This window comes from Lepisosteus platostomus, chromosome 23 (genome assembly GCF_059453375.1).
Source record: "Lepisosteus platostomus isolate fLepPlt1 chromosome 23, fLepPlt1.hap1, whole genome shotgun sequence".
Classification (NCBI taxonomy): domain Eukaryota; kingdom Metazoa; phylum Chordata; class Actinopteri; order Semionotiformes; family Lepisosteidae; genus Lepisosteus; species Lepisosteus platostomus.
In genome coordinates this window covers 15,640,409-15,658,781 of record NC_142633.1, presented here as the reverse complement: position 1 = coordinate 15,658,781, position 18,373 = coordinate 15,640,409, and the positions used below count along the sequence as shown (strand labels likewise).

The 18,373-nt window shown below is 42.5% G+C and overlaps 1 protein-coding gene and 1 long non-coding RNA gene across 17 annotated transcripts in view; both read left to right on the top strand.

The window, feature by feature from the left end:
- The window catches only part of casz1 (castor zinc finger 1), a 243,477-nt gene extending 236,306 nt beyond the window's left edge, over nucleotides 1–7,171 (top strand). For all 14 annotated transcript variants that reach the window (XM_088617342.1, XM_088617339.1, XM_088617340.1 and 11 more), the window contains one exon: nucleotides 1,215–7,171. In XM_088617342.1, the coding sequence (XP_088473468.1) occupies nucleotides 1,215–2,497 (1,283 nt within the window). In that variant the 3' untranslated portion in view covers nucleotides 2,498–7,171. The remainder of the gene's footprint in view (nucleotides 1–1,214) is intronic.
- Nucleotides 7,172–12,856: 5,685 nt separating this feature from the next.
- LOC148642167 (uncharacterized) lies at nucleotides 12,857–18,140 on the top strand. 3 transcript variants are annotated; one of them, XR_015929587.1, is made up of 4 exons: nucleotides 12,857–13,610; nucleotides 14,487–14,909; nucleotides 16,199–16,301; nucleotides 18,004–18,140. It is a non-coding gene; the product is annotated as an uncharacterized LOC148642167 (long non-coding RNA). The 3 variants fall into 3 exon arrangements; XR_015929586.1 differs by having other exon boundaries at nucleotides 14,487–14,921; XR_015929588.1 differs by having other exon boundaries at nucleotides 12,909–13,610; nucleotides 14,487–14,689.
- The last annotated feature ends 233 nt before the right edge of the window (nucleotides 18,141–18,373 follow it).

The window sequence follows — 18,373 nt, the reverse complement described above, 5'->3', positions numbered from 1 at the left end:
AATATTCTAATAACAACACTGGATGATTACATGATGTTACATTTATGTAAGTCAGTTACCAGGGAAGAAAAAACAAAAGTTTATTGGAAGAAAAATGACATTATTCTGCGTGTACTGTACGTTATTATTTTAAATTTGCCCTTAGTCTTCTAGCCTTTTCTTTTACATATGCATAGTTTTAGACAAATGCACAAATAGATCAACAAATACTTACAGCAGTCACTGTCTTTCCTGACTGTGCAGTTGTCTAATGGGCTTTAGTTTTCTGCAATCTGCTAAGTAAAGCTGCAGAAACGTGCCCCTCATAAACAGCACACCAGGCAGCGCTGCATCATCCATTAACAGCCACTTATTTTAATCGTGTTTAAAGTTTTATCGAATCCATTGATTCCTATACAGCCCGGCAGGCCCTGGGTCACCTCATTAGCAGTGATCTGAGCTGGTCCCGGAAGAATTACCACCCCACCTCTGAAATAAGATCAGATCTTGAAGGGAGAATTAGATGATCCAGTTGTACTACATAAACTTTTATCAGTCAGGTACCAAAAAGCATAATGAACAAAGGGCCTGATCTACATTTGCAAATCTTTAAGCTGCAGAAAGCTAGGTAGGTGGTTCAGGAGGCTATTGCTGTCAGGTGGACACGATTCAGTCCAGCCTGGTTTTTAAGTGTTTTTTCTGTTGCAATTACTCCTTGAATTGCTGAAAGTTTTATAGACCAAATATGTTTTACACATGGACCTTGCTCACACAAAACAGGAAGATTTCTGATGGACAGAATACTTTGTGTGTAGAGAGTGAATACCTGTGACACTGATGATACCCACTCCTCTAGCCCTTTCCCATCAGTTTCCTGTCTAAGCTGGACGTGCTGGTGTGGAGGGGAAGCGACATTCACTTCCCCTCCTGAATGGCTCTGCTGCATTCAGTAAAAGTCAGTCGGCAGTTGCTACATGTAAATGGTGCAGAAAGATTATGCAAACAGGTCACAGAAGTGAAAAATCGAAAGGTATCAGATCAGTAAATGAATTGAGTAAGTGGGGGTTTTTGCTCTTAGGGATGTGGGAAGTGGAACTGAGTTTTGAGATTCTGTTTCTGATCCACGGACCTCCTGGTGTCTGTGTCCACATACTGTATAACCTCACAGCACGAAGCACGCGGAAGTGCTCAGGGTATCCGCCGCTGGTTAACGAACGTGTCTCCCTCTCCTTTAGGGAACACCATTTCTATGCCCACTGCCTCGGGAGCCAAGAAGCGCTTCTGGATCATCGAGGACATGTCCCCCTTCGGCAAGCGGCGCAAGACGGCCTCCTCGCGGAAGATGCTGGACGAGGGCATGATGCTGGAGGGTTTCCGGCGCTACGACCTGTACGAGGACTGCAAGGACTCGGGCTGCCAGTTCTCCCTGAAGGTGACCCACTACCACTGCACGCGGGAGAACTGCGGCTACAAGTTCTGCGGGCGCACGCACATGTACAAGCACGCCCAGCACCACGACCGCGTGGACAACCTGGTCCTGGACGACTTCAAGCGCTTCAAGTCCTCGCTGAGCTGCAACTTCCCCGACTGCCAGTTCTCCGGCAACAGCACCCACTTCCACTGCCTGCGCTGCGGCTTCCGCTGCACCGACAGCACCAAGGTCACGGCCCACCGCAAGCACCACGGCAAGCAGGACGTCATCAGCGCCGCCGGCTTCTGCCAGTTCAGCTCCAGCGCCGACTGCGAGGTGCCCGACTGCAAGTACAAGCTCAAGTGCTCCCACTTCCACTGCACCTACCCCGAGTGCAAGCACACCGTGGTGGGCATGTCCCAGATGGACTCGCACAAGCGCAAGCACGAGAAGCAGGAGAGAGGCGAGCTTCCTTCCGTCTCCCCCAGCCGGGAGGGGCTTCTCCTGGCCGGGACGGCTGTGCCCCCCTCCGCCGCCCTTCCCTCCACCTCCCCCGGCGCTCAGGCCCTCCAGCTGGGCAGCAGCTCCGCGTTCGCCCCCGGCCTCGGCGCCCCCTCCGAATACGACCACCAAGGTTCTTCCATTAGCCTGGACGGCTCCCTGAATTTGGGCACCGATGCCAACAGCTCCCTCTTCTTCCTGAAAAACCCGGCTGGCATCGGCCTCAACGACTCTCTGGATCTGAGCAAAAAGATCCAGCACAGCCCCCTGGACCCGGGCAGCTCCAGCGGCCACCCCCTCGGCCTGCCGGTCCCTCAGGACGACACCACCGCCACCTCAGGGGACGCGGAGGACGACCTCTCGCCCGAGGAGGAGATGAACGCGGAGGAAGACGAGGAAGACGAGGACGAGGAGGAGGAGGAGGAGGAGGAGGAAGAGGGGGAAGAGGACGAGGACTTGAACACAGACTCTTACGAAGACTCCGTGCCGGAGGCCGAGGGCCCGGCGGGGGAGAAGGATGTTGGGGGGAGCTTCGATACTTCCACAAACCATGCTGACGCTTCCGGACAGGCTAACGATGAGACTGACCCGCAAGAATTACCGTGAGCAGTGAACGCGACACACGCGATGAAGATACGTCTTTAGAAAATGAACAAAAGAAATGAAAAGCGGCTCCAGATATAATACTGAGGACACCAACCATAAAAACCGATGGCCCAAAATGATTAATTGCGATGTTTACAAGATGACCAAGATTATTAATTTAATTAATGAGCGAAGCCCACTTGCACACAGGGGGGCTCCAGTGTAAACAGTTTGCTACACATCAATCCTTCTTTGCGTGCGTGCATGTTTGACTTTTATTTATTTCTGTTTTATTTTATTTTTCTAGTGTGTGAAATAAACACCATAAGGGAAAAAATATATATATATATGTGTGTGTGGATGTTGATATAGTTGCTATACAAAGGAAATTGTTGACGAGTTCATTAAGTGAACTGCTGAACCCTTGCTACCAGTAAAAGGGAAATCACTGTATAAATATATAGAGAGAGATATATATGAGATGACGCGTTGGAATAATTTATTTAAATGAAACACAAAATGCATTATTATTGTTGTTGTTGTTGTTGTTCTTGTTATTATTATAATTGAAGTGCGGGGTGCTCTGCGAAAACTGTGGCTTGTGCCCTTTTCCGTTGATCCCTTACAACGTTATTTTCTGTTTTCTGCTCTTTTTTTTAAATACTGTGTTTACTCGTTAGGACAAGGTCTCACTCCTCGACAGTAGCATCGGAGACTTAGTTCCACGAGAGTCGCACACTTCCCTCATCTTCCGCCGGGCTCAACTGTGGCTGAAAACTGTGGCAGATGGCCGTTTTCACAAGCTGAATTTAACTCCGCTCTGATACTGCTGGGGAGAGCAAGGGAGGGCCGCTCGTGCCTCACCAGTGACTTCCCCGTGCAAGAAAAAAATCAGCCCCACCCATTGATTCGGATTTTTTTCTGACCCCTTCTGAGCCAATCAGTGTGCCCAGCAAATCTCTCTTTGCATGACCGTTCAATGATTTTCATAATCAGTATTGCCTGTTGCCACAATACCAAACTGCATGAGAGCACTCGGTCAGAGATATATTTAGATACTTGATAAGAGAGTACACATGAAAACATGACGTGTCTCCCTGTGGACATCGCCTATAAAACCGCTCACCTGAAAGGGGGGCTTTTGTTCAAAAAGTAGGTCCTTAGGTACAAGTGAGAGTGGCGATGATGCTACTGACCAGGAGTCGAACAGGCCTAGCTTGTCTTCCTAGCCTCTTAGAGTGAACTGTGGGTTGAAATCAGGTATTACCATGGTGAGAGAGAAATACTGTCTGGACATTCAAAAGACAAAAGACACAGAGTGGCATTACGGCGGATTTCAAATGTAGCACGAAACTCTGGTGCAAAGCAATATTGGGGACAGTATTTTAGCAAGCTGCCTGGACAGGTTGGGTAGGCAGACTCGGTTGAATCTGGGAGGTGGATATACATATAGCAAAAGCGATGCACTTTTGCAGAAGCAGAAGTATACGATATAAAATGACAGGCATTGTTAATCTGCAGGATTTCCTTGTTCCACTTGTAATTCCAGATGCTTTTTTTGTTTGTGTGAGTGTGTTTTTACAAAGGAAGTCTGCATATCTAATGGGCAAAAAAAAACATTATGACACATTCATTCCTGTTCGGCATTTATTTAACTGAAAAGCTCACATACAGAAGTCACCAGGGCTGTGTTGGGGGATGTAGGCGGGGTGAGGTAATCTGTGTAAGAAATGTACAGAAAGAAAACTGTATATTTTTATTTTTTTCTAAACCATGAGAATGGTTGAACTCAAATTGTAATGGTTTTATTTAATATTTATGTGACCTTGCAATGAGAATTAGGCATTTGTTTTGCACTTTTCTAGGGTCGTTTTTTTACACCATTATAGTACAGCATATTTTAAATCTTGTTTTTAACAGGAAAAAACTGATATAAACTGTTTTGAAATCAGTTAGAAATGATTAGCCAATAGCAGTTGGTGCGACAAAGAACTGTTGTTCTGTCTCTTTATTTAAAACAAAGACTGCTTTTATCCTCTTTCAGAATTGGATGGATTTGTCGGAGAATAAGGCTCTTGAATGTCTCGGAGATGGTCAGTGGAGAAACACTAATGAGGACTGTGATTTAAATTAAATTCCTTATAAAAGAAATTAAAAAGACAAATAGTTATAAATGAAAAATCCTGCTTTTGTAGCCGAGCCTGTCTCTTGGTTGAAAATGTATGACTGTATCTTTCAAACTCAAGAATGACTATGTATTTTATTGTGTAAAAATAAGGAGCACCAAATATGTCAATAATGAACGTGGTTCTGAAAAAACATGGTGGGTAATCATGTTTGGGTGATTACTTTAAAAAATATTAACAAAAAATGGGTTGTACAGTATTTTTTCTGTAAAGTCTATATATATAGAACAAAATGGTCTTTAAAAAGAAAAAAACTTCCCATAAAACAACAACAAAAAACAATCTAAAAGTCTGAAATAGTCCCAATATAATTTTGGTTGTGTGTGAATTTTTTGAAAATTTCCCCCTTAGACATTAGCATTAATTAGGGAGTTTTCAAACACCCTGATTAGGGCCATGTATGTATTTTAGCACTGATAACAGCTGGGTGATTCAGTTTTTAACTTGAATTTTGTATAAAAATAAGAAAAAATTAAAAATATTTAAAAAAAAACTACACAAAAAAGAAGCGCAAATTAGATTTGTTAATATACGTTTTTAGTTAATTTAATACCATGTTTTTGTCATTTTTTGTGTGCTTTTAATTTAATTTTTACTTTTCTGTTTTATTTTTGTGTTTTCTTGGCCTGCCTTTCACATCACTGATTTATTTAAAGCATTTTCTCTCAGTCTGAAACTGAAAAGTAAGTACAGTAATGACTTTGGCAGATTTTTTTAAAGAAATGGATGCACTTGGATGAATTTTACGTGTGTAAAATAGTGAAAATTTGTAAAAAAGTAAAATAAAAACTATGATATAACAGTAAAAAAAAGCGCTAACTGGTGTTTCAGCCTGGGGATGTCATGTGGTGTGTGCGCATGACATCATGACAAGTGTCATCATGTCACAGATGTCATCATGACATGACAAAGGAGCAGCGAAGAAACATGTTGTGTTTGTGCGAGAGAAATTCAGTCTCCACTCTCCTGAGAGTGCAGACCCTCTTCCAGGCTGGCTGCAAGAACTTTCGGACTGCCACTCATTTTTGATAGCTAGTGCGTCCCTGTAGCAGCAGTCAAGGAATATTTGATGGCAGTTACCTCGACTGCATTTCCTACCACTGTGACATCCCTGACTGAAAAAGAAGAGGCTCTTGCTATTCCAGACCGCAAAGAAAATGTCAAACTGGCGGCGAGGGTTACGATGCCCATGCTGGGGAAATGAGCCTGTTCAGACTCAGGCTTTGTCCGTTTAGCTTAGTTCTCAGAAACTGACTTTAACGATATTAGAGCGTTTTTTTTGCCTCCTCCTCCCCACCCCCCATATATTTCTTCCCAAGGACGAACAGTAGTTACATTGTGTATACTTTTGTTTTTTGCTTTCCTTCGTCTGTCCCAAGAGAGATTGAAATAAAACATCTGCTCCTTGCAGATATGGAATCAACAATATTTGTTGTCGTTTTGGTATGGACCCCCCCTCCTCCTCCTCCTCCTCCTCCTCCTCCTCCTCCTTGCGGCTTCAGATGACACAGAGCTCACTTGTGCAGAAACCCTTGTCCCGGACTTCCCTGCCCGCCCCAGAGAGACTTCAGTCCAGCGCTGGTACCGGCCAGTGAAACAAGTCCGAAGAACTGGGTATCTGTAACGGATATTCTCCGAAGGAACGTCAAACCCTACTGGTGCCAGCTGGGGGACTTCGAGTTGTTTTGTCCCAAAAGGAGCAGCATTATTTTATTTGTTCCTTTTTAGCAAGTGTCTTGACTTGGCTTGAGATGTAGTGCAGTGCCCGGCGTTCTTGTTTTCTCCTACAGCTGTTCATTTCTTTTCTCCTTTCTGTTTTTTTTTTTCCTTGTGATGTTTCTTTAAATAAAAAACGGGTAAACGCATCACCATCTGTCTGCCAGCTGGCATCCTGTATATAATCTAGAATGAAAAAATAAACATGAAAATTATATTAAACAAAAACCAGACGGAAGCGACCTCCAAATCCTACATAGGCTGCTGCTGAAACGACAGATCGTTTTACTGTTTTAATTAACCAACAAAGAGACGGGAAAAAAAGCAAAAAGAAACTGGATTAAATGTTTGTTCTCTGTAGAGTGAAATAAAAAGAAGATTACTACAATGTAGCAAAAGAGGAAAAAGAAAAAAAATTCTAGCCTTTGTAATATATATTGCACATTAGGACTAAAAGCCATCTCTAGCTCATATTGAATTTTAATGTGTAATTTTATTTTTATTTTTTCTGTGGAGAAAAAAAGGCTTGATTCACAAACACTCTGTACATGGAGGCAACTCTTGACTTTTTTATATGATTTAAAAAAAGGATGAAAAAAAAACAAAAAGGTTGCTCCGATACTTGAATCTGATCTCTCGGCACCTATGTTATTAATAACCGAATATTTTTCCACTTGAATTTAGTGCTGTTAGAAATTTAATATATGTGTTTTATTTATTGTTTTTTTTTCTGCATGACTGATGCAAGGGTTGAGATTTTCACTCAATAAAATAAAAAAACTGGAAAAAAAAAGCATAGGCCAGTTGCCTCTTTTAATTTTTTTAGTCTCGTAGATTTGGTTCCCTTCAGTGAACATGTGGCTCTGAAGTGTCAAGGGTGGGAGGAGGTCCATGAACTCGGACCACAAAGTCTGCACCTAACCTCTACAATAGAAGGGAACAGTTCATGCTGTCACACTGCACTGGTCAGGTCTGTGACATCAGACATGATATTGTACAGCACTGTGCTTCCTCCAATGAGGCAGTGAGGTTTCTGCAGTTACTCTTCATTCTTGAGTCACAGGTGCCATATGTGTTGGATTTTTGTAATACACCAGAAACAGGTTCTATATGAGAACCGCCTGCACATCATGCAGCAGTGATGGCAGGAGCTGCCAGTAAAGGGAACATATGACAGGTGTGCATGTCTGGCATATGCTTGAGCTTTCTGGGCTGTGATAGTCACATGGCTCATACATAGCAGATTAGGATGCAAACAGATGAAAGACTTGTAAATAGCAGCTTTGATTATGATCACACAGCCAAACCCATGTGAGATAACAGTTGGCCTTGTCTGTTACGATGAAGGGAAAAGAAAAGCGCTTCGTGGATATCCTACAACTCAAGGGCAAAACTCCCTTCTCCTGGTACAGCTCATAACATCAGGACCTTTCCCGTTCGTCAGACATCCTTAGTTTAAAAATGACAGTAATGGAGAATATGACTGCGGACGGCTTAGGGAGAGGAGTTAGTATCATTAATGTTGGCCTGCATTCATTTCGTGCTGAGTTTCCGGAGCCGAATTCTGGGCAATGATGTTGTCCTTATCTGGATGGCTCACTTTGTCCTTGGCATCTGAAGGAAATGTTATGGATTTACTAGAAGTCCACATTTAGCAGGAAGGCACACAGGTGTGAAAAAGAGATTGACGAATTGATCGCGGAGTAAAGGTGGTTTTGCAGGTCCAGCTGTATGGGGTCCAGACACATGAACTGCAGGGCAGTCCAATCTGATTCTGCGCCCGTTTTCTTTTGGCAGCTTTTTCTAAAATAGTATGTCTGTCAGCCATGTGCAACGCAATCACCGCCCTGTATAGGTTAAATACACGTTCAGTAGAAAGCGCGCCTGTGTACCTTTCTCCTCCATGTGCTGTGTTGGCACTGGTAGCCCATGTGCTGCACCGAGGATGGGGTTAGTTCTGTGGATAGGGAGCTCATGGCTAGCTGTCACTGAATTCATGTTAAAACATCGGCCCTGCTATTCCATTTAAAGCAGGGGAGCCCCTGGAGCACCCATACCTGTGTACAGCATTTGAATTTTACTGGAAAAGCCCAGCCTTTCAGATCTTTGAGGATGTAGTTTCTTGTGTGTGGTCACAAGAAAATACAGGCTGAGAGTAGACAAGGTCATGTTGTTTCGATACTAAAGCCACAACTTGACAGGTTTTTGTTTTTAGGACTGTTTTACAATGGAAAGGCGGGAAATAAATGGAACTCATTCAGAAACTGCTGTGGGATTGGTAGCAGCTGTTCCATGAATGGGAAATTAGGGTCCCACACCCCAAAGGAACAGAGAAAGAATCTGACACACATTCAACCAATTTAACATTAACAAGCACTTATTGGAAGCAGTGCCTCATGACAGCCTCACAAAGCCTGGTTTCCCTCTGCTGCTAACTGGCCTGCATTTACAAACAACACACACACGAAGGTAAGTTTGAAATCTTCCATTTTTGAACACATAAAGCACGTTATCACACCTTCATTGGGATCTTATTGGAACAGCCGGGATTTTTAAGATTCTCTTCTAAAACAATAATGCCAAATTTGATTGCAAGTAAGGAGCCTGACTCCGCTGACAAACATTACTGCGAGATGAAAGGAGGCAGTTTAAAAGAAGACTATGACAAAGCCTGTATATGTGGGTGGTTTTAATTGTGTTCATTCTTGCAGTGGAGTCCTTCCTGTCTATTTACAAGCAGGGAAATATCAACATGGTAAAGGTCATCTCACAGGTTTTTTTTACTAGCGACAGTAGTTGTGGCTTGCAACCAAATAAGCAGCCTATAGTCCGATATCAAAAGCAAACTAAATTCTGATCAAATCCAAATATCCTGCGTTAGCACCTCTGTGTTCTACAGATGTTTGTATCGGAACAGCCTGTTTTTCGTATCGGTTTCGTATTTTTAAAAGGTATGTAAAAGAAGTGGTGAGAGAGATGAGTCACATCTGACAGTTATTTTCATTAAACAATATGAAAGGCACCCTATCCATCAACAGGTTGGCACACAATACTCACAGAGCAGAATTTGGAACTGTATATTGGGAGGCAGCAGTAGTCTTGGCTAACTTAGTTTTCTGACAGCCCTGAACTGGCAGCTACATCCTTTGAAAGCTGTACATGAATTGTCACAGAATAATCTTCCAGGCAGCCAAGCATATTGAACAAGCAGAGAGGCGATTGATATTTTCTGGTAAATCTGTTCAGGGCTCCTGCACGTCAATTACGTTGATTATTCTGCAGAGATACTATTCCCATTCATTGGCAGCATCCATGCATGCAAATAGGAGGCAGGCCCAGTGTCTCACAGCTTTGAATAAACAAAAGAGGAGTTTCATCTGAAGACTCCCAGGCATTCTTAGGTGGATCATTTCTGGTTTTGTAACATTTTTTTCTTCCCTTTGTAGGGGAAAAAGATGGTAATCATGATGCTTATAAGAGCTGGGCTGAAATTCCACTAATGTATTCGCAGCCCAGCTTGGCTAACGAACCACTTTTTGGCCAAGATAAAAATTCAACAAATGAGTTTTGAAACAAAATAGCATTTTTAATGTCTCTCAGTACTACAGTAACCACGAACCTAACTCCGAAATGTAAAAACAAAAAGGCTGAGGATTTGTGCATAAACGCCTCTAAATGTTTCCCAAACATCCATTTAGGCCACCAGGATTAAATGCAAATATACTGCAGGTCCAGGCTATCAGCTGAACCACTCCGGCCCTGAAGAGAGCTGTGTAAGGCAGCAGCATGGAGCTCTAAGCTCAGACACTCTGGACTAACCAGGCCAAGGCCAGGGCCCAGATCCTCAGTGCTGTAGTAGCCTCGACTGCAGCACCCTTCACTCAAACATCTCGACACAATTCCCGACCCTGTACATAGATGCACGTGTAGGTTGCTACATTAATTGTTATCGTCGTTGTTCCACTGGACAGGAGCAGATAGGAGGCCGTGCTCACCAGAGCCGCTTCAACGGGAAACAGTCGGGGGACTCATGCGGCACTAAACCCAGCCAGACTCCCCCGGTCACGTACTGTACAGACTAGCAGCGGTTCGGCGACAGAAGCACTCTGGCAATGCAATGCCAATGCGTAGACTCCAGGAGGTGTCACGATGTTCCGTACGAGGGTGTCGCAGCCGAAAGCTAACGGTAACACAGTACTGCTGCGACGTGCGTGTGTTGTCTTGTGATTTTGTAGCATCTTAATGAGGTGATAATGTGTACAAACCCCCCATTACCACCACCCTCAAGTAACGTCTTCTAACGGCGTGCTGTGGTGAAAGTAGATATTTGGTGGGTTTTTTTAGATAAATGAAGCCACCGAGGCAAAAACAAAATACTTTCCTTGGCTCCTGACACATTGTAAAACAGAAATAAACAGAGAGACTCAGGCAGCGAACAGAGAGATTCCAGACAAGGGCGGGAAGGTACTGTTCTCGGGATGTAAAGGCTATCCTAACCCCCACTCCAGAGCTGAAAGTGGTGTTACAGCGTTTTGTGTTCGCTGGTACAGTAATAAACCTACAGGTACAGTACCTGTTGTGACGTTTGACTCCCAGTCAAATGTCATAAAGCAACACTGATGATCTGCCTAATCACCAGACCAGGCGTCGCAGATGAAGGTCAATTTTAAAACCGACAAATGAAATGACAGGGTGCAACTCTTAATTCCTATTTTTATAGCTTTGAACCAATTTGTAGTCTTAAGAAAAGGCGACAGTCCAAGATTTGGAACCGATTGTGGGTAAAATGTGCAACATTATAGCGCATTGAATTGCGTACTTGAGATAAATGTGGTCACAAAGCGTACAGTCCCACTAAAAGCATCAACATTATTTATAAAGAAAACAAATTCATATGTTGCATTTCACATTTAATTTCGCAGTGTCAGACCACGTTCATTCGCGCAATTAAATCACCACGACTTGGGGGTCTAGATTGATTAGCCGAAACAATTCATTAAATTTAATTAAACGTATATATTCATTAATATTATTTCTAATTATTATTTTTTTAGATTCATTGTAAACACGTAATGGTATAATTAATAAATATATTATATTGTATAGCGCACTTAACAACTGCTGACAGATATTTATAAATTGAATGTGCCTTAACGCCAGCGTTTCAAAATGTAGACAAAATGTTGTTCTTGTGTAATTACTGAGTGTAATTTACCAGACAAGAACCATCATTTTGAAAAGTTTTCCTTGATGAACGCTTTTCAGAATTGAATAGTTTAGGTAAGGCTTTTTAGAACAGATAATTACTGATTTTTTTAAAGGGCAAATCAACTGCTTTATTCTTCCTTTACAGTGTGAAATGAAAAGCTGAATGAACCCTCAAAGCTAATCCACTATGTGTGCTGACTACGCTGTTAGTATGTTACATAAACGTTTAGTCAGAAATAAACATTTCATACCATTTGTTTTAGTTTGTTAAAAGTATGTTTCATGCCATAAATTAGTCATCCCCCGTGTTTAGCAGGAGTTTGTACGAGAGCAAACAAGCAGCAAGTGGGAACACGAAAGAAATGTATAAAACTGTTAATCTCTGCTGGCCGGGAGCCAAAGAGCCATTAGTTGTCGAGTTGTTTGCTTAAAACCAAACCAGCAGTCTCTAGGGTTGAGTGAAACTGTTTTTGTTTTCAACACTTTATAACTTCATCCGAAGCTGCGACGTGCAGCTGAAGGCACTGAATCACAGAGCCCCTCTAATCCAATTCGGCAGACTCAAGATGCACTGAAGTACCGGGCCCTAAAACTGGTTAATGTGACACGGGTCGGGGGAGTTGAGCGCTGCTCTAGCGACAAACCCCAGCAGACGTGTTGACTGTGAGCGGCGGCGACGCGAGATTGTTTCAATTAACCAGTACAGAGATCTTTTGAAACGACCATCGTAATACCCTGTAGCTCTCAAGAACAACACCTGGCTCGTTCCTGGCTTCACAGAACCTCTGAAACCTCCTACATGGATCACAACTTTATTACTTTATGAGTTACAGTTGAGCCAGAGCCTAAACAGATAACAGCTCCAAGGCAAGATATAGACTGGATGAGACACCATTCCATCACGAGGCAAATTTTAGAGATGTCAATCAACCTAGCGGGGAAGATAACTCTCAGGACACGGGAATATGGAAAATCATCTTTTTTATTCTCCGCAGCGACGGTAGAGGCAGCACTTTAACTCTCTCTCACAACCCCAGGCTGTGAACCTGTGAACTGTCCCTTTCCAATCCAGATTTTTCAACGACGAGGCTAAGGAAATTAAATTGGAAATATGAATGACAATATCTAGCTTAAAAAATAACATCCCAGTGTACAACATTAAAATAGTGGCTACTGCAATTTATAAACTCCACAAAATATGTCAAATAAAGTTAACACGACACTAAAAACTATTTAAACAGCCGTCTTTAACAAGTCTTGAATGCAGCCGCCTCCCCCTTAAAACATTGCATCCAACAGTGAGATGTACTTTTTTTTTTAATACGAGAATATGAAAATGAAGATGACGCTGTTTTTAAACGTCTTGATCTTTGCTTCGGAGTTACAATACTTGCTTGGGCTTTCGGCTCTGCTAAAAACAGTTCAGTTCTTAAGGATATAAAGACTGGTTTCGGCTTGGAGAAAACTTAACCCCAAAATGCGAGTTTGTCTTCATGGCCCAGTGTAGGTCAAATAAGATAAAGAGAAAGGCATGGCTATAGAGCATTGAAGGAAGCCAGGATCCGGTAACCACTGGAAATTAGCGGAGTTCATGCACTATTAAATCACTTTAGCCCACAGCCCAGTCGCCGCCGGTTCGAACCCACCCGGGTCCGGCTAAGCTTTGCACCGAGGGGAGTTTTCCAGGTGCCCGTTTCCTACAGGGTCGGCATTTTTTCCGGGGGGTGGTCGTTCCTGGTCACTCCCCTAAAAACTCGGGACATTTCGCGGGGGGTACGGGATAAGCGGGTTCTAATTAAAAAGTTAAGGACTTCGTCCCACTGCAGAAAGGGAGGCGACCTTTGACGTCACTCTCGCCTTCGCCAGGTTTCCCTCTCGCGCGGGTCAGGTCCAAGATGGCGGCGTTTGCAGTTTGTGAGCTTTCCTGCTTACGCGTTTTAAATGCCTTTATTTTCTTTTATTTCCCCCTCTACTGATAACAAATTCGAAGTACCTGTTGATTTTGAAGTTTCGCCGGCCTAAGGGTATGAGAACTTTCTAAATGATTTCCTTTCATTTAATTAAAAATGTTTGAGGCCTGTAGTCGGTGACGGAAATTTCTGCAGGCGTGTGATTGAATTCCCGCCGTGTGTTTACCAACTTTACGTGTTAAACAGTTTAATTAAAATATGCCTAGGTTGGGTTAACCAACGTTTGTAGAATAAAGAGCGCATATCTTAGTTTATATTACAAGTGTTTAAAGTCTTAAGTTTGAACTTGTATTATTTTTTCAGTTTTCCTTGGCGAGGAATGGAGGTGTAACCTACATTCTGTAGCTGTTGATAGTTGTTGAGTACTAAGGTCTTTTACTGGCATAGTTTTGTAGGACTTTTGTGGCTGATACAGTTTCTAGAACCGTGGGTTATAGCTTTTGAAACCAATTGCTTAATTTTCTGAACTCGTTCAACGTCGTGTTTATTAAAGTTCCCACTCCCCACCGAAATAAAACACAGCAGTTTCACTTCCCAAGAAGACTTAGTGATTTGTATTTAAAGTCGGCGCTCGTTTTTAACCTGTTAAACTGTTGTTATTTTTTTCTGTTCTCTGTCAAAGATAGATCGAGGCGTAGTCTGTTTCGTTTGTTGTGTGGACGTGGTAATGTTTCATTTTCAACGAACTCTGAATTCCAGCGCCGCTTATGATGACATTTTCTAAAATTCTGTTTTATTAAACTAGATTATGCCGATTATATCGACAGCACTACAGATATACTGAGCATAAAAAGTAAAATCACATCATTTACTTTGCTGGAGTTACTTATCAGGAAAAATGACCATCTTTTGTAGCAGGTGCACTGACTTCTTATCGAACAGACCGGACATAGGTCAGTTCAATATGCTGATTAACATTCTCATCAACAGGGGGACTCCTGTGAAAGCTGCATGTAAATATTGTATGTGACCACTGCAGGAAGCATTACATGCTCCACATTTGCAATGCCAGCCGAGCCCCAGGTTGCAGACATTGTCTTGTGGGATCCAGCCTGGACAAGCATGTGTCCGTTCGCTGGTCACTGAGCGCTACATGCCCTCATCCCTCCTGCGCTCGGTGGAGTTTAGGTCTGGTGAGTAGGGCCTTTGTGGCTTTGTGACTTTCACCATGCGAGACAGCTGGTTTCACAGGAGTGGCATGTGGACACAGGACAGCACGTTGTCCTGCTGGAATGTAGCCCCGTCGGGATGAGTCCGCAGAAAGGGCAGCGAGTGAGGAAGCCAGGAGAAGATCGGTGCAGTCAGGTGTCCATCAGACTCTGCAAGTGGATTTCAATTGCAGCTAGAACAGGGGTTAGCAACCTGGTTTGTATCACATTCCACTTTTTCCGCTGTTTAATTTGTAAACATAACTCATGCCACCTACTATTACCTGGATTCAAGGGTTCATAATTTTGCAAAAATGTATTATAAAACCTTTAACAACCAGTTTTTAATCTTTTAGATGCCTATCTACAGTACATCACCCACAATGTCTCATATACGTCACTGAAGACTTCTAGCTGAGACGTGCGTTTCTAATTTTAGCCAAAATATCACTTTTTGTTGGCCAAGCCAACATATCTTCAGCAGATTGTAAAAAGCGGTTCTTCAAAAAATAGTCTATAAATGACTTTCCTTTGTGTGCAATACAGTATAATGCTGCTGTGTAACTTACCTCAGTGTAACTTTCATGTCTTTTTGTACACATCAATAGGCTGTCTTTTTGACTCAACATATTTCTGTTATATGTCTGGCTCTGCAGTCCCGAGATATGATAATGGTGATTTGTGTTAAAATGTCTCAAAACAGTTGTCTCAAACTAAATATGCACATAGCTTCTCCTTGTGACACAAAACCATGTTTTTCTTTCAATTTGTCAAGCTTTCTTTGGCTGTGACATATTTTGAAAGGATTAACTTGCAGCAACATCAACCATTCAACGGCAAGTGTTTTAGCTGTACATGTCCTTCCAAAAACTTAAAATTCCAATTCTTTCTCCAGGTGTGCCGTATAAATGGCTGACCCTGCACTCTGACCCCAAGCTTCTCTCCCTGTCTGTGTGTCTCATGGAGAGGAAGCTGGGGTACACGAAAAGACAAATTCCTAATGCAAGAAATTGTAAATGGCCAATAAAGTGATCTTATCTAAACATTGTAAACTTTATTCTTAAATGAGTAGAACTCCGATATATTAAATACAGTTGTAAAGGGGTCTAATGTCAGACGTACTAGTGCAAGGTTATAGATGTGTTAAAGACAGCTATGATTAAATCCTATATCTTGAACTTCATTGTAGCAAACTAAATTTGGATGGACTCATGTCCATGACTTGCCTGTGTATCATTGTTTCTCTTCTCACCTGACAGTTGTCACTTTGTGACGCTGCTTCATAAACATGCATATGAAGTCAAATTGATATTTTTATGAGTAGTTCTTTATTGAAACATTCTGTAGGGAGAACTGAAGAAAAAGTACAGTTCTTCAGTAATACACAGCAATAGTAAATTTGATCTGTGGGTGGGGGAAATAGCTTTTGAAACATTTTGTCGAAGGCTTGCAAATTAAATGGCGTTTAATTACATTTTTTGTCCTGTCCTTTAGATGAAGAGAACCAGTACTTGGTTATTTACACATGACGACTGTAAGTCTGGTTCTGCCAAGTCCTGCCTGTTGTTGAAGCGTCTCTCCAGCGAGATTCACTCTGGTAAGTGTTGTCAGGGTGATTTGTTTGCTTTAAAATGTATACAAGGTAGTGGACAAAAAACTGGAAACACCAATGTAAAGCCAGTAAGGAAGAGAGCTGGGGCAAAATGTGTGGTCTGTAAGGGCTGTATGTGACGTAGCATAGGATCTACCAGTAGTTGTAAACCTGCCGGAGGTGTGTGGCACTGTTTTTCCATGAGCAAGTCAGATCAACTCACGCTTGGTTGAAGGAGGTAGAAAATGCTATTTTGGGTGTCCAGAGATATCCCATATGATTGTGTTCAGATCTGGTGACTGAGAAGGCCATGACATAAAGATGACATTGTAGTGATGCTCATGAAACCATTGGGTGTCCATGTCTAATCTGTGGATGGGAACATTGCCATCCTGTAAGGCATCCCTCCCAACAGGAAAGGAATGCTGAAGCATGGAGAAGGTGATCACTTATGCTGTGATTAGCATTGACCTTGCCTTTGCCATTGATAATGTGCCCCACTTCACAGAACCACCAGAAATCTTCACTGTTGGAATGGAGCACTCAGGCGTATAGAAGAATTAATTAGGCTGGAGCCATATGTGCACTCTTTTTGTCAGGAAAATGCTGAAGGATGGATTCATCTGACCTATCACATGTGTTCTGTTCTTTGCATCACTAGACTTGTAGACATCCATTGCCGGATGTGATGAAAAGTCTGCGCACTGGAACTTATGTTATACTGCTCTGTGGAGTTTTCAGTGGACCATTTTGGATGAAAGTGGCTGCCTTTTAAAACCAGTTAAAAAGTGACATCAGCCTTTGATGTGCAATTGCTCGCGTGTTTTGCCATGCAATTCAAATTAACACAGGGATTTTGGAGTACGAGCTTGTGCCCTTGGTTAAAGATGTCTTTCCCACAAGGCTTCATGCTGGCATCACCTTAAGGCATTGTTGCTAGTGAAACATCAGCAATTAGATCTGTCATAGTCACTTAAGCTCCAGTGGACGCCCCCCAACAATCACCCCGTTTTCAAACTCATGGAGGTCACCTTTTGTAGCCATGCTAGCTGTAAATATAACCAACCAGGTATGTCTGGTGGTTTTATACATGATCCTTAAAGCATGCCGGGATGTCATTTGCTTAATGCACAAGCTGCACTTGTGTGGATGCCCTTGCTTACAATATTCTTGGTGTCCCTCATTTACCCAGGTGTTTCCATTGTTTTGTCAACTAGATCAATTTCTTGCTAAATTTAGAAATTTAGCTAATGCATGATTTTGTTTTAGCACTAGCACATTCCTATTACATCATAACTACAGGATGTGAAGCAGAGTTTTGGTCTGCATGACTGAAATTTCAGATTGTTTGAGCTGGCAGATGTGCTTCTTTGAAGCAATTAATTGAACTGATCTCACTAATGGAAATTAAGTTTTTAAACCATGCTGGGCAGAACAGCACCAAAACTTGTATATCCCTTTATTTTCAGTGTCAGTGGTAGAGCTACAGGTGCACTCCATTCATTTGTACACATTGTGCTTTATATAAGAATGCAAGACTGATTTGTATTTGTATGGTATGGCTTCATTTTAAATGAAAATGAAAGGCCTGTTCATTTTCAGTTATGTTGGTTTACTTCAGAGAACAATTCTATTTTAAACTTGTTTGAACTGTTAAATGCTTTATCATTAAGTGAAGGAGTGTTAATTTTCTTCTTGTATTGTCTAGGACACTGATCCCTGAAGACAGCTGTCAAGTCTGGCTGCGCTGATGGGACCTAGATCCACACGTGTCCTGGGGAATGTTCCGATCCTGTTGCTCTGCGTTCCTTTTGTTCTGTATTCAATAAACTGCTGTTTGCTCTAGCTGTTGAGTGTTTGTTGTTTGGAGGTTGTGCTGCTCTTTGTGTACTGGAGGAGCCAGGGCTAGAAAAGTGCCAGGTGAGGAACTTGTCCCCCCAGCTTACTGCCACACTCTAGGCAGCCAGCAGGCTCTGCGAGCAGGGGCTTTGTTGCGTGTGCTAGATATTGCTTAGCAGCACCTCTTACTTGACCCAGATCACGAATGGAGATAGGGGAATCTTCTTTTTGCAGCAGTG